The sequence below is a fragment of the Suncus etruscus genome, chromosome 7 (assembly GCF_024139225.1).
Source record: "Suncus etruscus isolate mSunEtr1 chromosome 7, mSunEtr1.pri.cur, whole genome shotgun sequence".
Lineage (NCBI taxonomy): Eukaryota > Metazoa > Chordata > Mammalia > Eulipotyphla > Soricidae > Suncus > Suncus etruscus.
The window spans coordinates 90006692-90031273 of record NC_064854.1 but is presented as its reverse complement, the minus strand read 5'-3'; the positions used below and the strand labels follow the sequence as shown (position 1 = coordinate 90031273).

Here is a 24582-nt window from a genome sequence, read left to right as displayed (position 1 = left end):
TATATTTTTTTAATTCTGCTTTAAACTGACATACATTACTCATTGATAGTTTTCCTAAACTTGTCTTTATATTTATTTTATTTACTACCTTTGAAGGCATTGTTAATTTGTAATTTGGTTACCAGGCAACCTACCCTTTATAAGTACACAGATTGGTGTTTTTTTTACTAAATTTACACAATTGTATAACAATCACCATAACTTGTTTTGAAATGCTTTCATCAACCTAAAATTCTCCCCTTCACATTTACAAATAATAAGTGATTATATTTATACTTTTAATACTCTCTATTTCCCTTTTTAAAATTCCCTTTAAGTTTTTCTTTGTGTTTGTAAAAACAAGCATGTAGCTATTTTAAGAGAAACAAATTGTGTTGAAACAACTTTATTTTTTTAATTCATAAATATAGGTTACTGGTAAAAGTGGAAAAATCTTAAGACTAAATCTTACTAAAGTGGTATCTGTTTACAGTACATTTAGAATGTGCTTTGACCAGTAAGTAGGACAATGATATTTGTACAGAAGCAGCAGTTACAAGAGCACTGCTCATTATGAAGCTTACCTACAATTGATAAATAAACTGTGCAATGATACAGATAAAAAGGTACTTTTCATCAGTATTATATAATAAACATGGAATCCATAAATTGGGCTAATGCATAAAACTTTTTATGAATCCCCTTTAGGAAATGTGTCTTCAAACAAAAAATATTACAGTAAGAATTGCTTATTAGAGAATTTCAAGAATAATTTACTAGAAAATGTCTAGTTGAGTTATAGAATTATTGTAATCATTTCCATTATGAAGCAAAAAATTAAAAATCACATAGAGTGGAATACAAGGGTTACTGCAGCAGTGGGCAGAAAAGTAGAAACGGGGTCTTTCTCTCCTTTAGGAAGGATGGTATTAAGTGAACATATAATGTTCCTTTAATACTATCTTTTATGGAAAGTTTATGTGTTTGCAGATATACCTGATTGGTTATATGACATTGAATTAAACTAGCAATTCTTGTTTCACAAGTTTTCAACAGGAAGATAGTATGATCACAAGCACAGGCTGGAAAGGTACTATGAAGGGAGACTACGCACCTCATAACAGCCAGGGAATGATGACACCTTTCTTCAGTTGGAAATGAGCCTAGTGTGCAGACTTTGTCTTCAGAGGAAACATTCTGGACTGGGATACAGTATCAACCAGTGCCACACAGAATCTAGGAAATGCATTTCGTGCATTATACCTTCAAATATAAATTTCACACCCTGTGGGTGAACCTCTGCCTGTCTCTTCTCTAAAGTAGGAATTGTCTCCCTCCAAAATAATGGACCAACAAATCAAGAAGAAAATTTTAAACTTGGAATTCCTGATTACATAAATATGAAATGATTAATATTTGACTGTAAGATAGAGATTTTGTGAAACAGTTGAAATGTGTTAAAATAGTTGAAACCTATTGAATGTGAAGGTCTTACACCTTCAGAGACTACTTGGGTGCTCAGAATATGAGACCCAGCCAAAGTTCTGGTGAAGAATTTGGTGGCTAATATTCATCTTTAGAGGAATATAATAACTGGGACATCTGAGGATATCATCACAGGAAAACTTTTAGATATTTTCAGCATTGATATATACACAGCTCAATTGATGACGAGAGGGGCAATAAAAATTGGTGCAATGGAGAATGGCAGTTCTAGCATATATGAAATGAATAAAACTTCAAAGTTTATCTAGTAAAAGTACCTTGTTTAACTGATGGAGAAACTGAAACATTGAGCAAGAATGTGATTCCTCCTTGGTCAGATGCCAAGAGATAAATCCAAGGAAATTATGTTTCCAAGAACTCCAGCCCTGTTTTTTTTTCCTTCCTATACTATGCTTCCTTACAAAATTAATTACAGTTAGAAAGACATATCTCTTATATTGAATGTTATTAAAATAATGTACTTATAAAATATAGTATTTGAAAAGTACTTCAGTAAAACATAACAAGCTTTTATGAAAACACCCACACCAAAGCTTTCCAGGCTTGGGGAAATGTATTTGGGAGATAATAGTCAAATCTTCCCAGACAATTTGCTTTCTAGGGTTTAGGTCATCAGCATCTCTTTCAGATTACCTTAATCCAAGCACACATCTGCTTATGGAAGGAACCTGAATTTAAAGTTTGATGGTAGAAAAATTATTTTTAAAGAAAATGTAGCAAGTTTTAGTACTAGGTTTATTGGAGCAGATATTTATTCATGCTTGTAGAGTCATGAACTTCTCAACTCTTTTAGGTCAAAGGGCCATCTCTGACATATTAAATAGAATAGGTGTGGTTGAGGTGAAATACTATTTGGAAGCCTTCACAGATATGAATCTTGAGGTGGAGCGATAGCACAGTGGTAGGGTGTGGCTTGCACGCAGCTGACCCAGGATGAACCTCGGTTAGATCCCCAGCTTCCCATATGGTCCCCCCAAACCAGGAGCTATTTCTGAGTACATAGCCAGGAGTAACCCCTGAGCATCACTGGGTGTAGCCCAAAAACCTATTTTTTAGCCATGACACCAGTGGTAACTTCTAGTCCTTTTCTCCTAGAAATCAAGGTGGGGAGAGCCTGTATCTATGTGCTCTGAGGCATTATATCTGTAAAAAAGTTAGGAGAAAACTAAAGGAAAACAAAAGACATAGAAAGGTCTCATTCTTTGCTTCCTTTCATCAAAACTGATTTTGAATCAACTATATCTAGTACATATAGCAAGACTGAGATAACGAAATTAGGGATGGAGAGAAAGTAAGTAGAGGAAGAGGACAAGCCCAGGCTGATGTGAAGAAGGAAAGAATGAACTGATTAGAATACTGCAAAAAGGCTGGAATGGCAGTGCAAGTGGTAAGGCGTGCCTTGCATGCTCTAGCCTACGATGGACCGCGGTTCTATCCCTGGAGTTTCATATGGTCCCCTAAGCCAGGAGAGATTTCTGAGCTCATAGTAAGGAGAAACCCCTGAGCGTCACCAGGTGTGACCCAAAAACTAAAAAACAAACAAAACAAACAAAAAAAGAATACTGCAAGAATGAAAATAAGAAAATAAGAGAGAAGTTTTAATTACTGGGAGAATTATATGTTCCAGGAGAAAGATCTCTCACCCAAGAAACTCAAGGTTCTTCAAAGGCTTAAGGTCTTAAGAAGTTTTCAGGAAAGATTTTGTAACTCAATAGAATAGAGCTATAACTAAAAGGATTCAGAAAAGGTTGATGGGGCACTGAAGGCTGTGACAACTTTGCTGCCATCAGAGGCAATGAAGAGCAGAAAGACCCCTATGATAGGAAATAACTTGCACAACACTGAATCAACTTTTATGAGATGTGACTCATGAGACATTGTAGACACTCACAAAGAACAAGATATACAATGAAATATTCTGTACTTCCTTTGCTAGACCTTCAGATAAAGGAGGGGTAGTCCCCGTCAGTCCCTACACACACACACACACACACACACACACACACACACACACTCACACATACACACACAGATGCACACACATACATATATATTTTAATAAAAGTAGAAACCATCAGCCTGATGGTACTGAAATTGATGCTCACTGAATATTAGTTCCAGAGATGTCTCTTTCCTACTATGCAGATATACTTAGAAATGTAATGTTTCCTTGTTCTATAAACATACATGGAACAACTGAATAAATGAAGTAGGTCCAATTCCTAGTCGAAATGTAATTCTATGGATTTTAAAATGAGGAATGAGGAATGCATATAGAGTACATGTGTATGATTATCATTTTTTGGCTTTCTTTTTCCTGCTCTAATTCTTACTATCTTTCTTCGATGTTATCCTCTGTATTAACAGTAAAGCTAAAGAGATCACAGAGAATAAGGATTTAGATAACATTAGAAACATCAGAGGGTTTAAATAGAACAAGTAATAAGACTGAGATGAGAAATGTCTTTTGAATCTATCAACTATCGAAAAAGTAGGGAAGAACCATCATATTTTGAGGACTGGAGAACTTGGTTCATAAAGACAACTTCTGAAATGAGATGAGATGAGACAAGGTTTCTGGTCTGAAATTGTGATTTTTTATTTATATGTATATGTACATATAAAATAAACACCCTGTGAGGGGCTCTCGCCCACTCATATACTTTCTCTAACCCATTATCTGTGTCCAAGGAACTGACTTGGACTAGATTAAAGGAAACTGCATAGAGAGGCTCAAATGAAAAAATAAATTTGCTTCTTTGTCAACTTCTCTATTTCCTCCTTTTAATTTTAATTTTCAGAACAAACTCTTGGGATCCAGCCCTTTATAAGTTTCATGTTTGTAGAGGATGAAAATAGAAAGTTAGGCCTCTCCTCACAGACTCCCAGTCCCAAGGATAGGTGCCCTTTCAGAAAGCAAATGACAGTGCTCCTCTTCCAGCTTCAAACATATAATGATGCATGATGGTATTTTTATGTTCAGGGTGTGAGCCTAAGGAATAAACAAGAGCTTTGGAACTTGAATGTGAACTAAGAACCAGCTGAGTAGTTTTTCTGTATATTACAGAAAAATTGTCTTACAGAATTGGAGGAAGACTTACAATTCTGGTCACTGATTTTAGAACCTAATTGTGGTAACAGTTATGTATTTACTATAATATCTTTTTTCAATTCTGGAGCTGATATCCCCAGTTCAGGGAGGTGCTCTAGCTCTTATCCTCCTTCAGGCTCTGGTCTTTGAAGAGTGGGAATTTGTTCATTCACTGTCCACTCTCCAGGAGGTCTTCACAGTCTGGTCACTCTCCAAGTTGTAGACAAATAATAGAAATGGACTGCTGAGGATTTCTCCTAATAAAACTGAGAGCATGACTCTGCCTGTTGTCTGAAGGTTCCTGCATAGAGGATTGAGGAATTTCCCATATCATTCCTAAACAAATAGCCTACTAAGAAAAGGCTATAACTTGCCTTTGATATGGTGTGTCTCTTTAATTTTGAGGAAGCAGCAGTTATGAGAGAGTATAGAACTTCAGAAGATCAGGAGGTAGGTATATAGGACAAGGAGGAAGGGAAAAAAACAGAGAGGGAAGGGGGAGAAGATGGAGGGAAGGAAAAAGAGAGATGGTGAAAGGCTAGAGGGACAAGAGAGTGAGAGGGAAGATCCAAGGATGGGACAGTGGTAGGAAAAGGGGAGCTGGAAAAGTTCAGAACAAGTCTTTCCAGTCTTCATTAATTGGGTACTAAGAAAATTCTCTAGAAGCCTTAGTCCTGTTTGACATACATGACTGGAGACAGGAAGAGCCTAGAAGATGGGAATGATAAGCCCCTGAGGCCCAGGGCATCACAGTGGCCCTCACTACCAACTGCTCTATGCCAAGTCCAGATTGTCTATAGAGCAGTGTAGAGGAAGGCAGGCCTATGTGGCAGGTCATAGATCTAAAGGCCTGGAAGAATAGCGAGATAGTCAGACTGTTGAGTAGGACACCCAAGAGTCACTGCTCCCCATCACTACTCTCCCCAATAAAGGCTAAAGCTAAGTCCCAGAGAACTCAGGGGTAAGAAATTTGGGGTCAGGGGACTATAGAGACTTGTGGATGGGGCAGCCAGCTAGGAGTGGGCAAGGTTCCCAACTAAGTATAGGCAACAAACAGAAGGAAATTTATTTCTTATCCTAGGACTTGAAGAAGGGTACAGATTCAGGATAGGGTCATAAAAGGAAGGGTCTCTTAGTGGGGACCAGAGAGTTATAGTGGGCAGAAAGGCTCATTATGTGCTTATGAACACAGCAGCTCTCTGGCTCTCAGAGCCAGCAGGCAGTTTATATAGGCACTAGAAAATTTCCATGATGCAGTTCTAGGTAAATGAAAGAGACCAAGTAGCCTATTCAGTCAGCCACAGATTGTAACACATTGGCCAAACAAAACTCAAGCAGTTTCACATCAGGGTCAGGGCCAACTATTTTTGGCTGAAAGAACATGCTGCTGAGTCTTCAGAAGGGGGTAAAAGTGTGAGATAGGAGACTGAAATTGAGGTTGAAGAAGGTAGTGAGATTGGATCTTAGCCCCTGTCCTCACACCTTCTGACTCTTAGAAAGAAATGAACACTTTGAATCCCTATCTAAGGCATGCAGTGGCTAGGCCACATTGCTGGGTCCCCAGGGAATATGGCTTTCTGGGCAAAGGATACCCCAGCCCCATCCCTGTGAAGGGAACAAGGGAAGGGAAATTAAGAGAGCAATAGGCTCTGATTCTTATCCCTGTTCTGCTCCCACTGGGAGACCCAGGCCCTGTCTATTTGGTTACACAGTCACTTCAGTCTTGCTGGATGTGTAGCAGGGTATGGTGGCCTGGGATGTAGTGCAGTTGTTCCACTGTATTGTGTCTCGCGTGAGGCAAAAGCCTGGCGCTTGGCTGCTGTCTGGCTCTGACCCAAGGTGGCATATGAGTTATATAGAGGCACTGGATGGGAGTGCATCTTGGTCATGCGATAGCGTTCCAGAATAGGTGTGGGACACAAAAACATCAGTGTGAGAGATTGGCTCGTGATAGGGAATGCTCAGGGAAAGGCTGTTCTCTCTGGGGGACAGCAAAGGGTCCTAGGGAGTGAAGCCGCTCTGTTGAGAGCAGCTGCTCATCAGACAAGATACGGTCGTAGGGCATGCTAAACTCATCTGGGAGGGCCCCCGCTCTGGTGATAGGGACTCTATCCTGGGACATGGCCCTAATAGGGCGCCGGGGGAGTCGCTCTCGTGGCAATGGCTTCTGTTGAGACATTTGGATAACATTTGAGGGAGGGTTCCTCGTGCTGCTAGATCAGGGCAGGTGTCGCCTCCTTCATGTAATACTCATCAGCCTCCTTGTCAGCTGCGGGAAAAAGAAAGAGAAAAACACTAAATTGCAACCAGGTTTGAGCTAGGAACATGAAAACCAGACAAATGGAGATATCTATTCTCTAATGAATGTGCAAATAACCCAATATGGAACTTGACAAATGAAAATTTAAATTTATGTGTTAGTCCCATAAAATTCCCTAAAAGGGCACATACACATACTAGTTTTGGAGTGAGTACTTCAGTCTACATTTCTAACATGTATAACAATAGATAATGCCTCTGACCTCACTCGATAAACCACATTGACTATCAGTGGTTCAGGGACTTCTTAAAGTACTTCAACAAAATCAATGACATGTCCATACTGAAACACTCATACCAATGCAGCTTCTAACACATATTGGTAGCTGGGTGGATGGAAAACTGTCCCTGCAAGAAAGATCCTCCAATGAGTAGGACGTCATGCAACATTTGGCTGATAATTTATAAACATCATAGCATCTCTATAGTAACAGCCAATGAATAATGAAGCCAACACAGGATTTTAATCTCTCACCAACAACAGAATCAAACCCACATAAACTTTGACTATACTCACAATTTAAACAGACTGAAGAAATGTTAACTGTGAACTGTGAAGGGATATATTTCACATTTCTCTACATGTAAGAAGAATTTCTCAAGATTGGTGTGACTTCTGTACCATAAACTTAGGAAACATGAATCTATAAGGCTCCAAATATCAAGAACAAAGCCTTTTACAGATGCAAATATTCTAAGTCATTCAGAGTTTCTGACTATCAATCCTGCTTTTTTAGCCAATTCATTATCCAAATGCATGTATTCCTTAGCTCACCAGTCATCATACTTCTATCCAGAAAACCTGTGTTCTAACCTGTGGGCTGATTCATCAGATTTATTAGGTACTTCTGTATAGCTTTGAACAAATATTCATTCCAAGAGTTGAACTAATTGGAAAATTAAAAAAATAAGTTCAGGAATTGTAAAATCAGAAAGTGTTCTTCTACATGTATATATTTTGCATTGTAATGTTATTAATTTATAAACCCTAGAACCATTTCCACCCAATTAAATGGCAGAGTGGGGATCACTGGATGAAGTGATGGAGTATGGTAAATGTTTCTCAAAACAGTTTTGGCTATCTTAGTGAGAAAGTATGTTTATGAATATTTCCAGTTTTGTCTCTTAGAACAATTTCGGAGTAATCTCAGGTTGTTGTTATTTCTATTCAGGATAAGATGGAGAGCAAGGGTAGTATATGTTTAAAGATGGTAGGTTCAAGAAAAGCAACAAAATGTTTCTTCCACTTAAATTGCTTTCTCCTGAATTGATTTGATGCCTGCTGATGACCTGGAGATTATTCCAAAGGCTAGCTCCAATTTTTGGCAAGAATAGATTCAATATGGAACAGTTTGTTGATATTTCTGTCCATGCTATACCTTGTCTTTTGTTGTTGGAAATGATCCCATGGGTATATGTTAAAATAGTGAAATACCAGAGAAATTTAAAGGTCTCAGAAGAATTCTCAAGTTTTGGAAAACTCCACTTACTCAGTCTCTTCAGGGATGAGTACTTGCTAGGTTGTGTCTTTACTGCAGACTCATAAGATGGAGGAAGGTGAGCTAAGTTCTGGAAGGAGCGGGAGAAAGAGAGGTCATAGGGTTCAGTGGCCGATGTTAAGATATTGTTCATCCGTGGCTTCTCTGTGAGAGAAATACAGGTAAAAAAAAAGCATGGGATTAGTGAGGAAAACTTGTGGAATTAACAAGAAGAAAGGGTCAGGTTCCATCTCATTTTTTAAAATAAATTATTTAAGCACTGAGGTTACAAAATTATTCATTGTTGGGGTTCAGTCACCACTACACCCTTCCCATCAAAAAATGTCTCTTCTTTATCTCCCCTCCTGTCTCTAGAAGAGATATTTTACTTCTCTCTCACTTTCTCCTTTCCATTGAAAATGAGTTTTGCTCTATTGTTAACGGAGGGGTGCTTTGCATGCCGCTTTCTCCCATTTCTGCAATGAGTTTTTGTCCAGAGTGATCAGTTCCAACTATCAATGTCCAACTAGACCCTTATCTATTCTAACTGTATTCAACACTCTTTGTAATGACCTTTCTACCCTGTGTCGAATTTTCAGAACCTATTTCTATAGTCTCCTAATACTATTACCATCTTATCTTTTGTTTTACTTATACTCCCAAATGTGTGAGATGATTCTATGTCTCTCCCTTTCCCTCTGAATCATTTCATCCAGCATAATAATCTCAATATCTGCCCATATATTAGAACATTTTATGACTTTATTAATCTGAACAGCTGCATAGTATTCCATTCCTTAGCCACTCATCTGCTTTTGGACACCTGGGTTGTTTCCAGATTGTGGCTAATGAAAAATAGTACTGCACTGATCATAGACGTTTCAAAGGCATTTTTGGACTGTGTTTATGTGTTCCTGGGGGTATCTCTAAGAGTTCATTGCTGGATCATATGGTAGCTTAATTTGTAGATATTTGAGGAATGTCAATATTGTTTTCCATAAGAGATGGATCAGTCTGCATTCTCACCAGCTGTGAATAAAGGTCCCTTTTACCTTACATCCATGGCAGCATTGGTTATTGCTTTATATTTTGTAATGTGTGTTGATCTCTGTGGTTTCAGATGATCTCTCGTTGTTTGGATTTACATCTCCCTAGTGCTTTGAAACACTATTAGTGACTGAAACATGTTAGTGATTTAAAACTTTTTATGTGTCTTTTGCCATTTGTATGTATTTTTTGAGGAAATGACTTTTAATTTTCTTCTCCCCCTTTTTTGGATTGGGTACAAAGTTTTTTTCTTGTAAAGTTCAACAAAAGCCCTGTATATCTTAGATATTAAGCTCATTTTTGATGAGTTGTTTCTCCATTCCATGGGTAGCCTTTGTATCCTAGTCACTATATCCTTTGAAGTGCAGAAGCTTCTCAATTTAATGTAGTCCCACTTGTTTATATTTACTTCCAATTGCTTGGCCAGTTGTGTTTCATCCTTGAAGAAGCCTTTAATTTTAATATTACAGAATGTTCTGAGTATGCATTAATCTATGTACTTTATGGTTTCAAGTATGATATCAAGTCTTTAATCTGTTTTGATTTGACCTTTGTGCCTTGTATTAAGTAAAGGACTGAGTAATTTTTTTTTTATTTTTTACATGTAGTTAACCACTTTTCCCTGCACCCTTTGTTAAGAGGCTTTCCTTGTGCCATTTTTTTCACCTTTATCAAAAATTAATTGTAAACCCATTGGTCCATCTTCAGATATTTAAGTCGATTCCCTTAATTTGAGGGTCTATCTTCATTCCAATACCATTCTGTTTTAATGACTATGACAACTATTTACAGTACAGTTTAAAGTAGGAGAAAGTGATTCCTCTCATTTTTTCCTCTTTTGCCATGAGTTGTGTTAGCTAATTATTTATTTATTTATTTAGACATTTATTTCTCCATGTGAATTTCAGGAGCATCTGATACAATTTCTGTTGAAAAATTTCATGAACATTTTTATAGGAATTTCTATCCCTTTTTATATCATCTACATTCTGCTTTACTATATACACTAATTTACAGTTGGTAATAGTGACCAATTTTCCCTCTTGCTAAATTCAGAAAATTCTAATTGGTGCTTTTTTTTTTAATCCTGATTGGTGTTGTTTTATTTATCACTGGTCAGGAATACAGCTTGCCATTTTTGTATGGCCAACTTTACTTTCTCCTTTCTCCTGGTATTGCTTTGTACTCTCTGATAAAAATTTAAGTCTCATGAACTTGAGAGAAAGATATGAAGATTAAACATTTCAGTTTGAAGTTTTTTTATTTTATTAGTTATTTCATATTTATCAGACTCAATACAATATGAACGTACATAAATTTGAATGATTAATATATACTAATATGTAGAAGATCTGACCCAGTTCACTGACATTCAACTCATATTTTCCATCCTTTAATTAATTTATTAACCTGTAAAAAAGTCTAAGTCACAAAGTCATTTTATCTATATATTATGTTCTAATTTTTTTCCCTCTGGTCATAGTCAGTGGTGCTCAAGGCTATTTATGTATCTCTTTTTGGGAATCACTCCATAAGTACTCAGAGCATTTTGCAGTGTTGAGGATCAAATTTTGACCTTCTGAATAAAAAAATGACTCAGATTCCTGAGCCTTTTTTCTGGCCCCCCCTAAAAGTTCATCTAACCAAAACTTCTTCATATGAAGTCACCTAAATTATCTATGGAGTTGTTGCAAAACAAGATTTTAGAAAATTACCTATACTATTATAATAATAGCTGTATAGATTGAAATTGAAGAAGACAAAACAAAAGAATGGTGAAATGAAATGAAAAATTAAACAGAATTAGTGGGAAAATGATTTCGTTTTAACTACATTATTTGGACGGCTATGGTCTGCATTATTTCTTCCTCCTCTTTACTTGGGGATTACCAAAGTAATTGATAGAATTTACTTTAGAACAACTATATCAGAGAAGTATAGTTTCCTGTATGTGTTGGTAAAGTGTGTGTTGAAACATATAAGACAAGGAATCTGAGTAGTGAGGAATATAGAAGCACTCTAGATGAGTAGAATGATAAATTAAATCTAGCAGACATAAGCATGAGCAAAAGGGAAGAGGAAGATATACATAAGGCAGAACACATGAAATATCTTATTGTTTCTCAGCTTAATATTTTGAAGAACCTCATGGGAATGAAATATTTTACTGTGGCTCAGTTATATATATATATATATATATATATTAAAGTACAATGTAGATAAACATATATAGAAATGTCCATCTGGAAGTGGGAACATTGTAGAGATTGCATCAGTACATGAAAATAACTCAGTGGAATACACAAATATAATAATACTATGTTAAGGAACATTTTACCTCTATAGGGAAAGATAAGAATTAATAAAAAAACAAAAGAAGGTAAAACACTTCTCCAACCCAGAAAGAGGCAGCCTGACCACACTGGATAATCTTCCAACCTAAATTAATCTGCCCTGGGAGCCAGAGTGATACCATTGTGGTAGGGCATTTGCCTTGCACACTACCAAACTGGGACAGACCCGGATTCAATCCCCGGTACAAAGCTAGGAGTAACATTGAGAGCCCCAAGTGTGGCCCCAAACCTATAAATAAATAAATAAATAAATAAATAAATAAATAAATAAATAAATAAATAAATATATCAATCCCAGATATTTCTCTGGTAATGAGGTGGCCAATGAAAATGAAGTGAAAACAATGCACTCTAACAATACAAAGAGAATGAGAATGATAGCACCACAGAATCCTACCAGGGCTTGTGGGAGAATTGTAATCCTTTGTACTGAATCTTAGTGATTATATCTATAACTTCCTTAAAAGACCTTTAGAGTTAAAATGTCTAAGGTATTTAACAAAGTCAAAGAAATGATGGAGTGAACCACCAATAAAACACAAGGAATACAAGCACGGAAATGAGAAAAGTAAAACAAAGGTGTCAAAACTGGAAAATGTGGTATGAAAGGTTAAAATCTCACTAGATGAACTCACCAGAAGAATAACTTCTGAGGAAAGAATCACTGAACTCAAAGTGGAGATGCAGAAACATCCAAAAAACAATATATATATATATAGAAGATGAAAAAGGGCTTCAAAATGAAAAGCTGACATGAGAACTCTGGAACAAATTCAGTAAGAACAACATAAAAATCATCAGGGTACCAGAGGCCAGAAAAAGCAATCTTTATAAAGAATAACAGTCAAATAAATCATTACATAAAAGTTCCCAGAATGGAAGAGTACATGCACCTACTTCCTGGAGGCTTGAAGAGTACCAGCTAAAAGAGATGCTTTTAAAAATTACTCCAATACACATACTAAAAAGAATGACAAAAACTATTGATAAAGATATAATTCTGAAAAGAAGCAAAATCAAACAAGGATGTTATAAGCAATGAGTATCCTTAAAATTTTAAGATTTATAGATTACCAAAGGCAGATTTCCAGACTGTAAGATATATAGGTGGAGTTTAGTAAAAATAAAAAATCAACAAAATGAATGCCTCATCAAGAATCTGTCAAGTAGCCAGACCCTCATTCTGATTGGAAGAAACAGTACACAACTTCACATATAATCAACAGACTCAAAAATTCTTAGATTAACAGCCATCTTTACAAGAAGTACTAATGGGGTTACTTTAAAAAACGAGAGTTGTCTTGAATACTCTTTGACCCATATTTTAGTGAAGAGAAGGAAAGTAATTGAGTGGAGAAGGAGGAGAAACACAAATATGAAAAGATGAGGGCAGGAGCCAAGAGAACTCAGGTGAATTCATGGTATTAAGAAAGGAAAGAACTAAATATCCAAGCCAGAGTCAATAAAAATAAAATAATGAGACCCAATTTTTAACATAAAAATTTTTCCTGTTTTTTTGGCAGGCTGAGGGGCAGGTTGGGTGATATGGGATGTGCTCTGGAATATTGGTAGGAGGAGGTCTACACTGGTGGTATAATTGGACCTAAAACATTTTATATCTAAAACCAAACTATGAAGACTTTTAAAATTACATTATTTTCATTAAAATTTTTTAAAATATAAAAAATCCACAAATCTGCCAAATTCCTGCAGAAATATTGCAAAAATCTCTGTGACAACAATCTCTCTCAATTTCTATAGGGCGAAACACAACAATTAAGAGAGAGAGTGGAAGAATGATTCAAAAAATTGAACCTAACATTTTACTGCCTGAAAGATACACATATAAAGTTGCAGCAAACACATAATCAAAGCCAAACATTGGAAGACACTTCTTCAAGCAAAAGAATTTTTAAGATTGATGGCTATCCATACTGGCATCATATGACATTTATTTCAGGCTCAAAAAATGTTATAGTAGGGAGCAAGTATCATTCCTTAATGATCAAATGATATGTACAATATAATAAAAACACATACTCCTAAAATTATAGCACCAAAAGAGGAAAAGCAAAATGCTTAAAACAACTGACAATAGACTTGAAGATAAGCATTAATTAAAGACACAATAGTAGTTGGAGATTTCAATGCCACTTTGTTTCCTCCTGATATATTACATAGACAAAAGCTCAGTAAGAAAATATTACATTTAGAATATAATTCATAGCTATAGAAACATTAATCAGGAAGTAAGACAATTGGCTATTTAAAGGCAAGACAAGCTCCATAAACTACTAAATAATTATGACAAAAATTCCATGACAATAATCAATCTCAATGTCATTGGACTAAATACACCAATAAAGAGACACATAGTGGCAAATTAGATCAGAAAATTGAATCTAACATTTTGCCCCTTGAAAAAAACAAATTTGAAAAGCCAGATCAGAGCAAACATAGATTCAAAGTTAAAGGTTGGAAAACAAACCTGAAAGCCAACAAGCCTCTTAAAAAGACTGTAGTGGTCAAACTAATATCAGATGACATTAACTTTAGGATTAAAAATGTTATGATACATACAGTGTTATTATTTAATAATCAAAAAATGTTTAAATCAGGAACAAATCACACTCCTAAACATATATGCCTACAATAAAGAGCCAGCAATTTTTTTTAAATAACAGCTAATAGACCTGAAGAAAGACATCAATAACTAAAAAATAGTAGTTGGAGACTTCAACACTGCTCTGTCATCAATTGATAGATCAACAAGACTAAAACTCAACAAGGATATGCTCACTTTGAAGGAAGATATGGAAAGTGGGGCTTAGTACATGTATGCATATGTATTATAAAATATATATGGCATCTTATGCCCCAAAATTTGGATACACATTCTGCTCCAATGCACATTGTACATTATCCAACATAGATGCTGGGTCATAAAATATAGCTCCATAAAATCAAGAAAAAATAAATTCTATCAGTATCTCCTCAGATAATGATGCAGTAAAAATAGCAGTAAATTACAAACAGAAAAGAAAAATAAGATTAACAACTTTACTGAATAACTAATTGGTCAAATAAGAAATCAAATAGGAAATAAGAGATCCTGGAAACAAATGAGAAAGAAGACACAAATTATCAGAACTTGTGGAGCATAATAAATATATTAAAAAGACAATTTATAGCTTTGTAAGCATTAATAGGGATAAAGAAACAGCTTACCTACATATCTTAAAGACACAGCATAAGAAATTGAAAAATGACCACCAACAAAATGAGCTGAAAACAGGCAGGAAGGGGATAATAAAATTTAAGGCAGATATAAACCAGACACCACAAATCCAAAAGAAACTCCAGTAAAAGCAAACATTTTTTCTTTAAAAAAAACAAACCAAGATAAACAAAACAATATTAAGACTCAGAAAATAAAAGAGTGAGAACCTTAATAAATTGAATCAGAAATAAAAAGGGTATATCAAATCAGATGCTACAAAATTGAAAGGATAATCAGAGATTATTTTGAGAAGCTTTATTTCACAAAAAGAGATCCTGGAAAATATATAAATTCTTGAACTCCTATGACCTTCAAAGTTTGAATCAAGATGAATTGGAATACCTGAACAGAAATATCACTATTGAGAAAAAAGAAATGGTGATTAAAAGCTTCACAAATAGGGGCTGGAGCAATAGCACATCAGTAGGGTGCTTGCTTTGCACTGCTGACCCAGGACAGACCTGGGTTCAATCCCTGGTGACCCATAGGATCCTCCGGAGTCATGAGCGAATTCTAAGAGGATAGCCAAGAGTAACCTCCGAGTGTCACCGGGTGTGGCCCAAAACCTACACACACACACACACACTCACACACACACACACACACACACACACACACACACACACAAAAAAAAAAAAAAAGGTTCCCAAGTACAAAAACCCATTTCCAGATGGGTTCAACAGTGAGTTATTTTAAACCTTTTAAGAGGACCTACTGACAATCCTTTTCTCTTTGAAAAATATTAAATAACTAGAAACACTCCCAAACAGTTTTTTTGTTTTGTTTTGTTTTTTTGTTTTGTTTTTGTTTTTGGGCCACATCCAGTGATACTCAGGGGTTACTCCTGGCTATGAGCTCAGAAATATCTCCTGGCTTGAAGACTATATGGGATACCAGGGGATTGAACCGAGATCTGTTCAAGGTTAGCAAATGCAAAGCAGATGCCCTACCACTTGTGCCACTGCTCTGGCCATCCAAACAGTTTTTTTTTTCTTAAGACAAAAAATATGGAACGCTTCACAAATTTGTGTCATCCTTGCACAAGGGCCATGCTAATCTTTGTATTGTTCCAATTTTAGTATATGTGCTGCTGAAGCGATAACCACCCAAACAGTTTTTATGACACTGACAACATCCTAATACCAAAAGCACATAGAGACACCACAAAAATAATTGCAGTGAGAGGTCCTTAATGAACAAAGATGCAAATATCCTCAACAAAATACTGGCAAATAGAATCCTACATCTCATCCAGAAAGTCATCCACCATGACCAAGTAGGGCTTGCACTTATTCCAGAGATACAAGGATGGTTTAACATATGCAAGTTAATCAATATAATAACCATATCAATAAAAGAAAAAATACCATCTAATCATAGCAATAAGTGTTGATAAAGCATTTCACATGGTTTAAAAATAAATTCATTATAAAACTCTCATCAAATGGGAATTGAAGAAACTTTCCTTAAATATAGTCAAAGACAATCACCACAATCCTATGGCAATCATCATACATAATTTGGGGAAACACTAAATCTTTTTCTCTAAGATATTCACAAGAGGTTGCCCCCCTCAACACTTCTATTAGGCAAAAAATATCAAGAGCATCCAGAAAGGAAAGGAAGAGGTCAAGCTCTCACTGTTTGCAGATGGCAAAATACTATATTTAGAAAATTCTAAAGATTCTACCAAAAAGCTTCAAGCAACATTAGATAGTATAGTAGATATATAGGTAAATGTATAGTAATGTATTAGGGTACAAAACTGGTACACAAAATCCATTGCTTTCTTCATATAAATAATAAAATAAAAAGGAAATATATAAAAAGTTCACAATTGTGCGTCAGAAAGTCAAGTACTTTGAAGTCAATTTAACTAAAGTGGTGAAGACCTATACAAAGAAAATAAAAAAATTGCTGCTGGAAATAAAAGAGAAAATGAAGAAATGGAAATATATGCACCATCTCATGGATTGGGAGGATTAATATTATTAATGGCAATATTTCACAAAGGGCTGTACAGATTTAATGCAATTCCTATAAGGATACCAATGATATATTTCAAATAAGTAGATCAACCAGTTCTGAAAGAAACAATAAATATCTACAAGTAGCTCAAGAAATCCTTGGGAAAATGAAGATGGCAGCCCTTGCTTTCTCCAACTTTAAATATACTATATAGAAGTAATCATCAAAACAACAAGAAAAGCCTTGTCAACAAGTGGTGTTGGGAAAACTGATCAACTAAATGAAAAAAAAAAATAAACTCAGACCTTAGTTTAATAACATTTTCAAGATTAAATAAAAATAAATTAAAGACCTTGCTATCAGACCTGAAACTATAAGGTACATAGAGGGAAACGTGAAGAACACTCCAAGACATTGAAGCTAAATGCACCTTCAAGGAATAACACCATTGTTGAAGCAAGTGGAAACAAAAATAAATGGGATGACATTATTGAGAAATTTCTACATTTCAAAGGAAAGTTTGACTAGAATACAAAATATAAATCTTAATTAAAAAACCTGATATTAAACAATATATATCACATTCTTCAAAGAAAAAATTTGCAATAATTACAACAGTATTTCATATCTAAAGCAAAATATTTACAGATAAATTTTATTTTTTATTTTGGGCAGCATAATCTACATTACTTTTTATAAAATGATTTCATGTATACAACATTTCAATTCTAGACACTCTACTAGAGTGATTCGCTTTAGGTTGGTAAACTATATTATTTTGGTCAGCTGTCAGGTTCTGTTGCCTATGCTCTTTAATTTTATATATGTATGTATGTATGTATATTATGAAATGTTTTTTCTACAGTTTTCATTATAGGAGAATAAAGTTTAATGGTTCTGTTTCATTACAAATCTTTTATGTACTTGTAAAAGGTGTATCCACAAGATGTACCCTGTTACCAAGAGTTTATGATTTTAAAACTTAGAGAAAGAGTTGTAATGAGACATAAAGCTCTGAAATTGATCAGCATAAATGAGCTCCCTTAGATGAAAGAAAGGAGTAAACATAGAGGAAAGGAAGACTCAGCAGAGAAATGAAAAACACTTAGAATTACAACTTATTTACAAAGGCAGAGAGACAATGAATGTAGTAAATGGTCAATATGGTATTCTAAAAACTAAATGAGCCAGACTATCCATGGAAGTGAAATGAGTGTTTCAGTTAGGTGATAATGTATTTTCTTTATTTAAAAAAATTTAATTAAAGACCAGAGCAATAGCACTGTGGAGAGGACATTTGCTTTGCATGCAACAAACCCAGTTTTGAATTTAGGTATCCCATATGGTCCCCTGAGCAGGCCAGGAGTAATTTCTAATTGCAGAGCCCTAAGTGTCCTGGAGTTTGTCCCAAACCCCCCAAATAACAGCAATAACAACAAAGCAAATTACTTAATTAAGGAACCATGGTTTACAAATATTTTGATAGTTGAATTTAGGCATATAATATTTCAACACATATGCCACACCAATATCAACTCCTATCAAGTCCTATCAGTGCTCACATACTGTCACCCCAACTCCCTACCAATGTCACCTGTCCTCTGCCTGTTACCATGACAGGCACATTAATCTTGTATAATTTCAGTTTAGATTTCATATGTATTTATAATTTCTAGTGTTTAATCCTCTTGATTGATTCTTGTGTGAAATATATTAATTGAGGTTTAATTTTTACAGGATTTATGCAGTTTTCCCAGCAACATTTGCTGAAGTATCTATATTTCACTTTGTGTTATCAACTCCTTTATTAAAAATTCATATATGTATGGTTATTTCATTGGGTATTGTAATAGTAATAATATAAAAATATTAGCAATATTATGCTATATAATTTTGTAGGCTAATATATGAAATTATATAATATAATTATATATTAATGTCCCCGTGGGACCAGCTGAGTGCAACTGTCAACTTTATCATAGGTAAATACAAGGATTAACTTTTCAAATATCAATCTTATTTAAATTCTCATGCAGTTGATTAAAACATTGATTTTGGGGGCCGGAGAGGTAGCATGGAGGTAAGGCGTTTGCCTTTTATGCAGAAGGTCATTGGTTCAAATCCCGGCGTCCCATATGATCCCCCGTGCTTGCCAGGAGCGACTTCTGAGCATGGAGCCAGGAGTAACCCCTGAGCACTGCCGGGTGAGACCCAAAAACCAAAACCAAAACAAACAAACAAACAAACAAAAAACAAAAAACAACAACAACAACATTGATCTTGAAAGATTAAGACAAATAAGTAAAATGTTTATTTTTCAGAGGAGAAGGTAGACCATTTATTTATCTAATTCTACTTACATGATAAGGTATTTGGGCCAGAGTCTGAAGCAATAGTTCAAAGGGCAGGACACTTGCCTTGCCCACTTGGTTCAATTTTGATCCCTGAGCACAAAACCAAGAGTAAACTTTGAATACTGCTGAGTGTGATCTCCAAATAAAAAAATAAAATAAAAAATCAGGCTTCTATATTTAATTATTTTTCTGCTATTCAATACCAGTTTCTTAAAGATATAATAGACAGGAATAAATGAATGGCTAAAAAACATAGAGCAATAGATCACTCCTCTGTCCATGAGGTGGGGAGGGGGTGGCACATGCACCATTACTGGTAGTTTTCAAAGTGCCTGCACTGATTTTCAAGAGACTGACTGCTGGCCCCTTCTCTGCCCTGAATAATAAAATGGCTAATCAGGTGAATAGTAATGTGGTACAGTTAAAAGATGAGGAGGAACCAATGGATACTTCCAGTATAACTCACACAGAACACTACAAGAAACTGATAGAGGCAGGCCTCCCACAGAAGGTGGCAGAAAGACTTGATGAAATATTTCAGACAATATTGGTAGATTATGTCGATATTGATGAAAGAGAAATTGATACTCTCAGGGAAGTTAATGAAGAAGGAGCTCTGTTTGTACTACAACAGTTCAAGGAAAGTGAATTATCACATGTTCAGAACAAAAGTGCATTTTTATGTGGAGTTATGAATATCTATAGGCAAAGGGAGAAACAGGAGCAAGGTTCAAGAGACAACAAAAGGACCTGCTGAAGCAAAGATCAAGGCCTTGCTTGAGAGGACTGGTTATACTTTGGATGTAACCACTGGACAGAGTAAGAATGGTGGTCCTCCTCCAGATAGTGTGTACTCTGGCTTGAAATCTGGAATTGGAACAGAAGTCTTTGTAAGTAAAATACCAAGAGATTTATATGAGGATGAATTGGTGCAAATGTTTGAAAAGGCTGATCCCATTTTGGATCTACATCTAATGCTAGGTCCACTAGAGGGTATGCTTTTATTACTTTCTGTAGAAAAGGAGCTGCACAGGAAGCTATTAAACTGTGTAACAGCTATGAGATTTGTCCTGGTAAACACCTTGGAGTGTGTATATCTGTGGCAAACAACAGGCTTTTTGTTGGATCAATTCCGAAGAATAAAACTAAAGAATACATTCTGAAAGAATTCAGTAAAGTCACAGATACATATTCTTCTCCAATGTACATGGGTCATTCTCCAGGATAGACTACATGCTGACACATAAAACATACCTCCATAAAATCAAGAGGATAGAAATCTTGCAGGCTACCTTTGCTGACCACAAAGCTCTGAAATTAGATGTGAAATATAAAGCCACACAGAAGAAAAACTTTAACAACTGGAAATTAAACACCCTGCTACTGAACAACCAGTGGGTCCGATGTGAAATCAAAGAGGTAATCAACACTTTCCTGGACACAAATGACAATGAAGACACAAACTGCAATGGGACACAGCAAAAGCGGTCCTGAGAGAAAAATTTATAGCTCTACAAGCACACATCAGGAAGGAAGAAGGTGCATACCTGAGTAACTTAATGACGAAGCTCATAAAATTAGAAAATGACCAACAAAAGGAACCAAAAATAGGGAGACAGAAGGAAATAACAAAGCTGAAAGCAGAAATCAATGAAGTGGAAACCCAAAAAACAATCCGAAAGCAATGAAAACAACAAAAGTAGAAGTTGGTTCTTTGAAAAAATAAACAGGATTGATAGACCATTGGCAAAACTCACAAAGAGAGAGAGAAACCTGATAACCCATATTAGAAATGAAAAGGGAGAGATCATGAAAGGTATTGCAGAGATCCAAAGGGTAATCAGAGACTACTTTGAGAAACTTTATGCTACTAAACATGAGAACCTAGAAGAAATGGAAAAGTTCCTGGACACTTATAATCTTACAGAGTTAAGTAAGGTGGATGTAGGATATTTAAACACCCCCATCACTAGTGAGGAAATTGAAACTGTAATCAAACATCTGCCCAAAAAGAAAAGCCCTGGCCCAGATGGTTTTCCTAATGAATACTTTCAAGTCTTTCAAGAGGAGCTACTACCAATCCTAGCCATAAAATTGAAAAAAACAGGAACACTCCCAAACAGCTTTTATGAAGCCAACATCACCTTGATACCAAAACCAGACAGAGATGCTGCCAAAAAAGAAAATTATAGACCACTATCCCTAATGAATGCATATGCAAAGATCTTCAACAAAATCCTGGCAAATAGGATCCAATGCATCATCAAGAAGATCATACACTACGACCAAATAGGTTTCATCCCAGGAATGCAAGGATGGTTTAACATCCGTAAATATATCAACATCATACACAACATCAACAACAAGAAAAATACAATCACATGATCATATCATAGATGCAGAGAAACTATTCGATAATGTCCTACACCCATTCTTGATCAAAACTCTCAGCAAGATGGGAATGAAAGAAACTTTCTCAATTTAGTTGAAGCCATCTACCACAAACCAATGGCAAATATTATCCTCAATGGAGAAAAACTAAAAGCCTTTCCTCTAAATTCTGGTATAAGACAAGGCTGTCCGCTCTCTCCATCCTCTTCAACATAGTACTGGAAGTGCTTGCTATGGCGATCAGGCAAGAAAAAGATATCAAGGGAATCCAGATAGGAAAGGAAGTAGCCAAGTTCTCATTGTTTGCAGATGACATGATACTCTACTTAGAAAACCCTAAAGACGCAACCAAAAAGCTTCTAGAAACAATAGACTCATATAGCAAGGTGGCAGGCTACAAAATTAACACACAGAAATTAATGGTCCTTTTATACACCAATAATGATAGGGAAGAGATGGACATCAATAAGGCAATCCCATTCACATTAGTGCCACACAAACTCAAATACCTTGGAGTCAACTTGACCAAAGACATGAAGGACCTATTCAAAGAAAACTATAAAGCCCTGCTCCAAGAAATAAGACAGGGCACACGGAAATAAAAACACATACCCTGCTCATGGATTGTCAGAATTAACATAATTAAAATGGCAATACTCCCCAAAGCATTATACAGATTTAATGTAATCACCTTAAAAATACCCATGACATTCTTCACAGAAGTGGATCAAACACTTATGAAATTCATCTGGAACAATAAACACCCTCGAATAGTGAAAACACTACTGGGGAAAAAGAAAATGGGAGGCATTACTTTCCCCAACTTTAAACTGTACTACAAAGCAATAGTTATCAAAACAGCATGGTATTGGACTAAAGACAGTGGAATAGGCTTGAGTTCTCTGACTATGTTTCCCAGACATACAATCACCTAATTTTTGACAAAGGAGCAAGAAATCCTAAGTGGAGCAGGGAAAAACCTCTCCAACTTGGTGCTGGCAGAATTGATTAACCACTTGCAAAAAAGCGAACATAGAGCCCCAGTTAACATCATGTACGAAGGTATAATCCAAATGGAGTAAAGACCTTGATATCAGACCTGATAACATATGTTATATAGAACAACACGTTGGTAAAACACTCCATGACATTGAGACTAAAGGCATCTTCAAGGAGGAAACTGTACTTTCCATACAAGTGAAAGCAGAGATCAACAGATGGGAATACATCAAGCTGAGAAGCTTCTGCACCTCAAAAGAAATAGTGCCCAGATACAGGAGCCACCCACCATGTGGGAGAAACTATTCACCCAACACCCATCAGATAAGAGGCTAATATCCAAAATATACAGGGCACTGACAGAACTTTACGAGAAAAAAACATCAAATTCCATCAAAAAAAAAAAAAGGGAAGAAGAAATGAATAGACACTTTGATAAAAAAAAAGGCACATGAAAAAATGCTCATCATCACTAATAATTAGGTAGATGGAAATCAAAACAATGATGAGATACCATCTCTCACCACAGAGATTGGCATACATCACAAAGAATGAGACAAACAGTGCTGGCAAGGGTGTGGAGAGAAAGGAACTCTTATCCACTGCTGGTGGGAATGCCGTCTAGTCCAACCTCTATGGAAAGCTATATGGAGATTCCTCCAAAATCTGAAAATTGAGCTCCCATTCAACCCAGCTATTCCACTCCTAGGGATACACCCTAAGAACACAAGAATACAACACAAAAACCCCTTCCTCACATCTATATTTATTGCAGCACTATTCACAATAGCCAGGCTTGGAAACAACCAAGATGCTGTTCAACAGACAAATGGCTAAAGAAACTGTGGTACATATACACAATGGAATATTATGCAGCCTTTAGGAGAGATGAAGTCATGAAATTTTCCTATACATGGATATACATGGAATCTATCATGCTGAGTGAAATAAGTCAGAGGGAGAGAAAGAGGCACAGAACAGTCTCACTCATGTATGGGTTTTAAGAAAAATAAAAGTCATTGTTGCAACAATCCTGAGAGACAATGAAAGGAGGGCTGGAACTTCTGGCTCATTTCATGAAGCTCACCACAAAGAGTGGTGAGTGCAGTTATAGAAATAACAACACAGAGAACTACCATAATCATGTGAATGAATGAGGGAATTGGAAAGCCTGTCTGGAGTACAGGTGAGGATGGTGTGGGATGGAGGGAAGTTTGGGTCATTGGTGTTGGGATTATTGCACTGGTGAAGGGGGGTGTTCTTTACATGACTGAAACCTAATCACAATCATATTTGTAATCAAGATGTTTAAATAAAGAAAAAACCTGAGCACACTATTAAATCATGATTTTACAGAAACTTTGATTTTGGACAGTTTTATTTTTCAGATTTGGATAGATATATAGGGAGTATGTAGTATGCTGTAAATAAAAATACAAGCTAGTTCTTTGCCTTAGTAGTTTTAAGAAGTGAAAGCAAACAAATTTAAGTTTTTTTGTATTGAAAACAACCTATAATTGTATGTTTTGCATTCCTAGAGGTAGGTTAACTGTGCTTTTAAATTGTTATAACTTCAAATCTTTTTGAAATCTCCCCTACAAAATTTGTTGGTTTAAATGTCAAAGCCATGACAATTTGTCCTTTGATGTGATTGTATTATCAATTTCTTGTTCATGTAAGATTTCAATAAAACTCAAAAAGATATTAAAAATAGAGTAAGAGAAGGGACGAGAATGACAAGTGGATAAGAGATTCAGGGTGTCTAGACAATGAAATTAAAGCAAGTATAGACATGCTGAGAAATGGTACTATTGGC

The 24582-nt window shown here is 35.7% G+C and overlaps 1 protein-coding gene and 1 non-coding gene across 2 annotated transcripts in view; both read right to left on the bottom strand.

Moving 5' to 3' along the window:
• Positions 1–6141: 6141 nt before the first annotated feature.
• Positions 6142–24582, bottom strand: part of SHISA6 (shisa family member 6) — a 462012-nt gene continuing 443571 nt past the window's right edge. The window contains 7 exon segments of the mRNA XM_049776872.1: positions 6142–6316; positions 6318–6365; positions 6367–6489; positions 6491–6517; positions 6519–6815; positions 6817–6845; positions 8386–8538. Of these exon segments, the coding sequence (XP_049632829.1) occupies positions 6281–6316; positions 6318–6365; positions 6367–6489; positions 6491–6517; positions 6519–6815; positions 6817–6845; positions 8386–8538 (713 nt within the window). The 3' untranslated portion in view covers positions 6142–6280.
• LOC126015342 (U6 spliceosomal RNA) lies at positions 16056–16160 on the bottom strand. Its single transcript, XR_007498215.1, has one exon. It is a non-coding gene; the product is annotated as a U6 spliceosomal RNA (small nuclear RNA).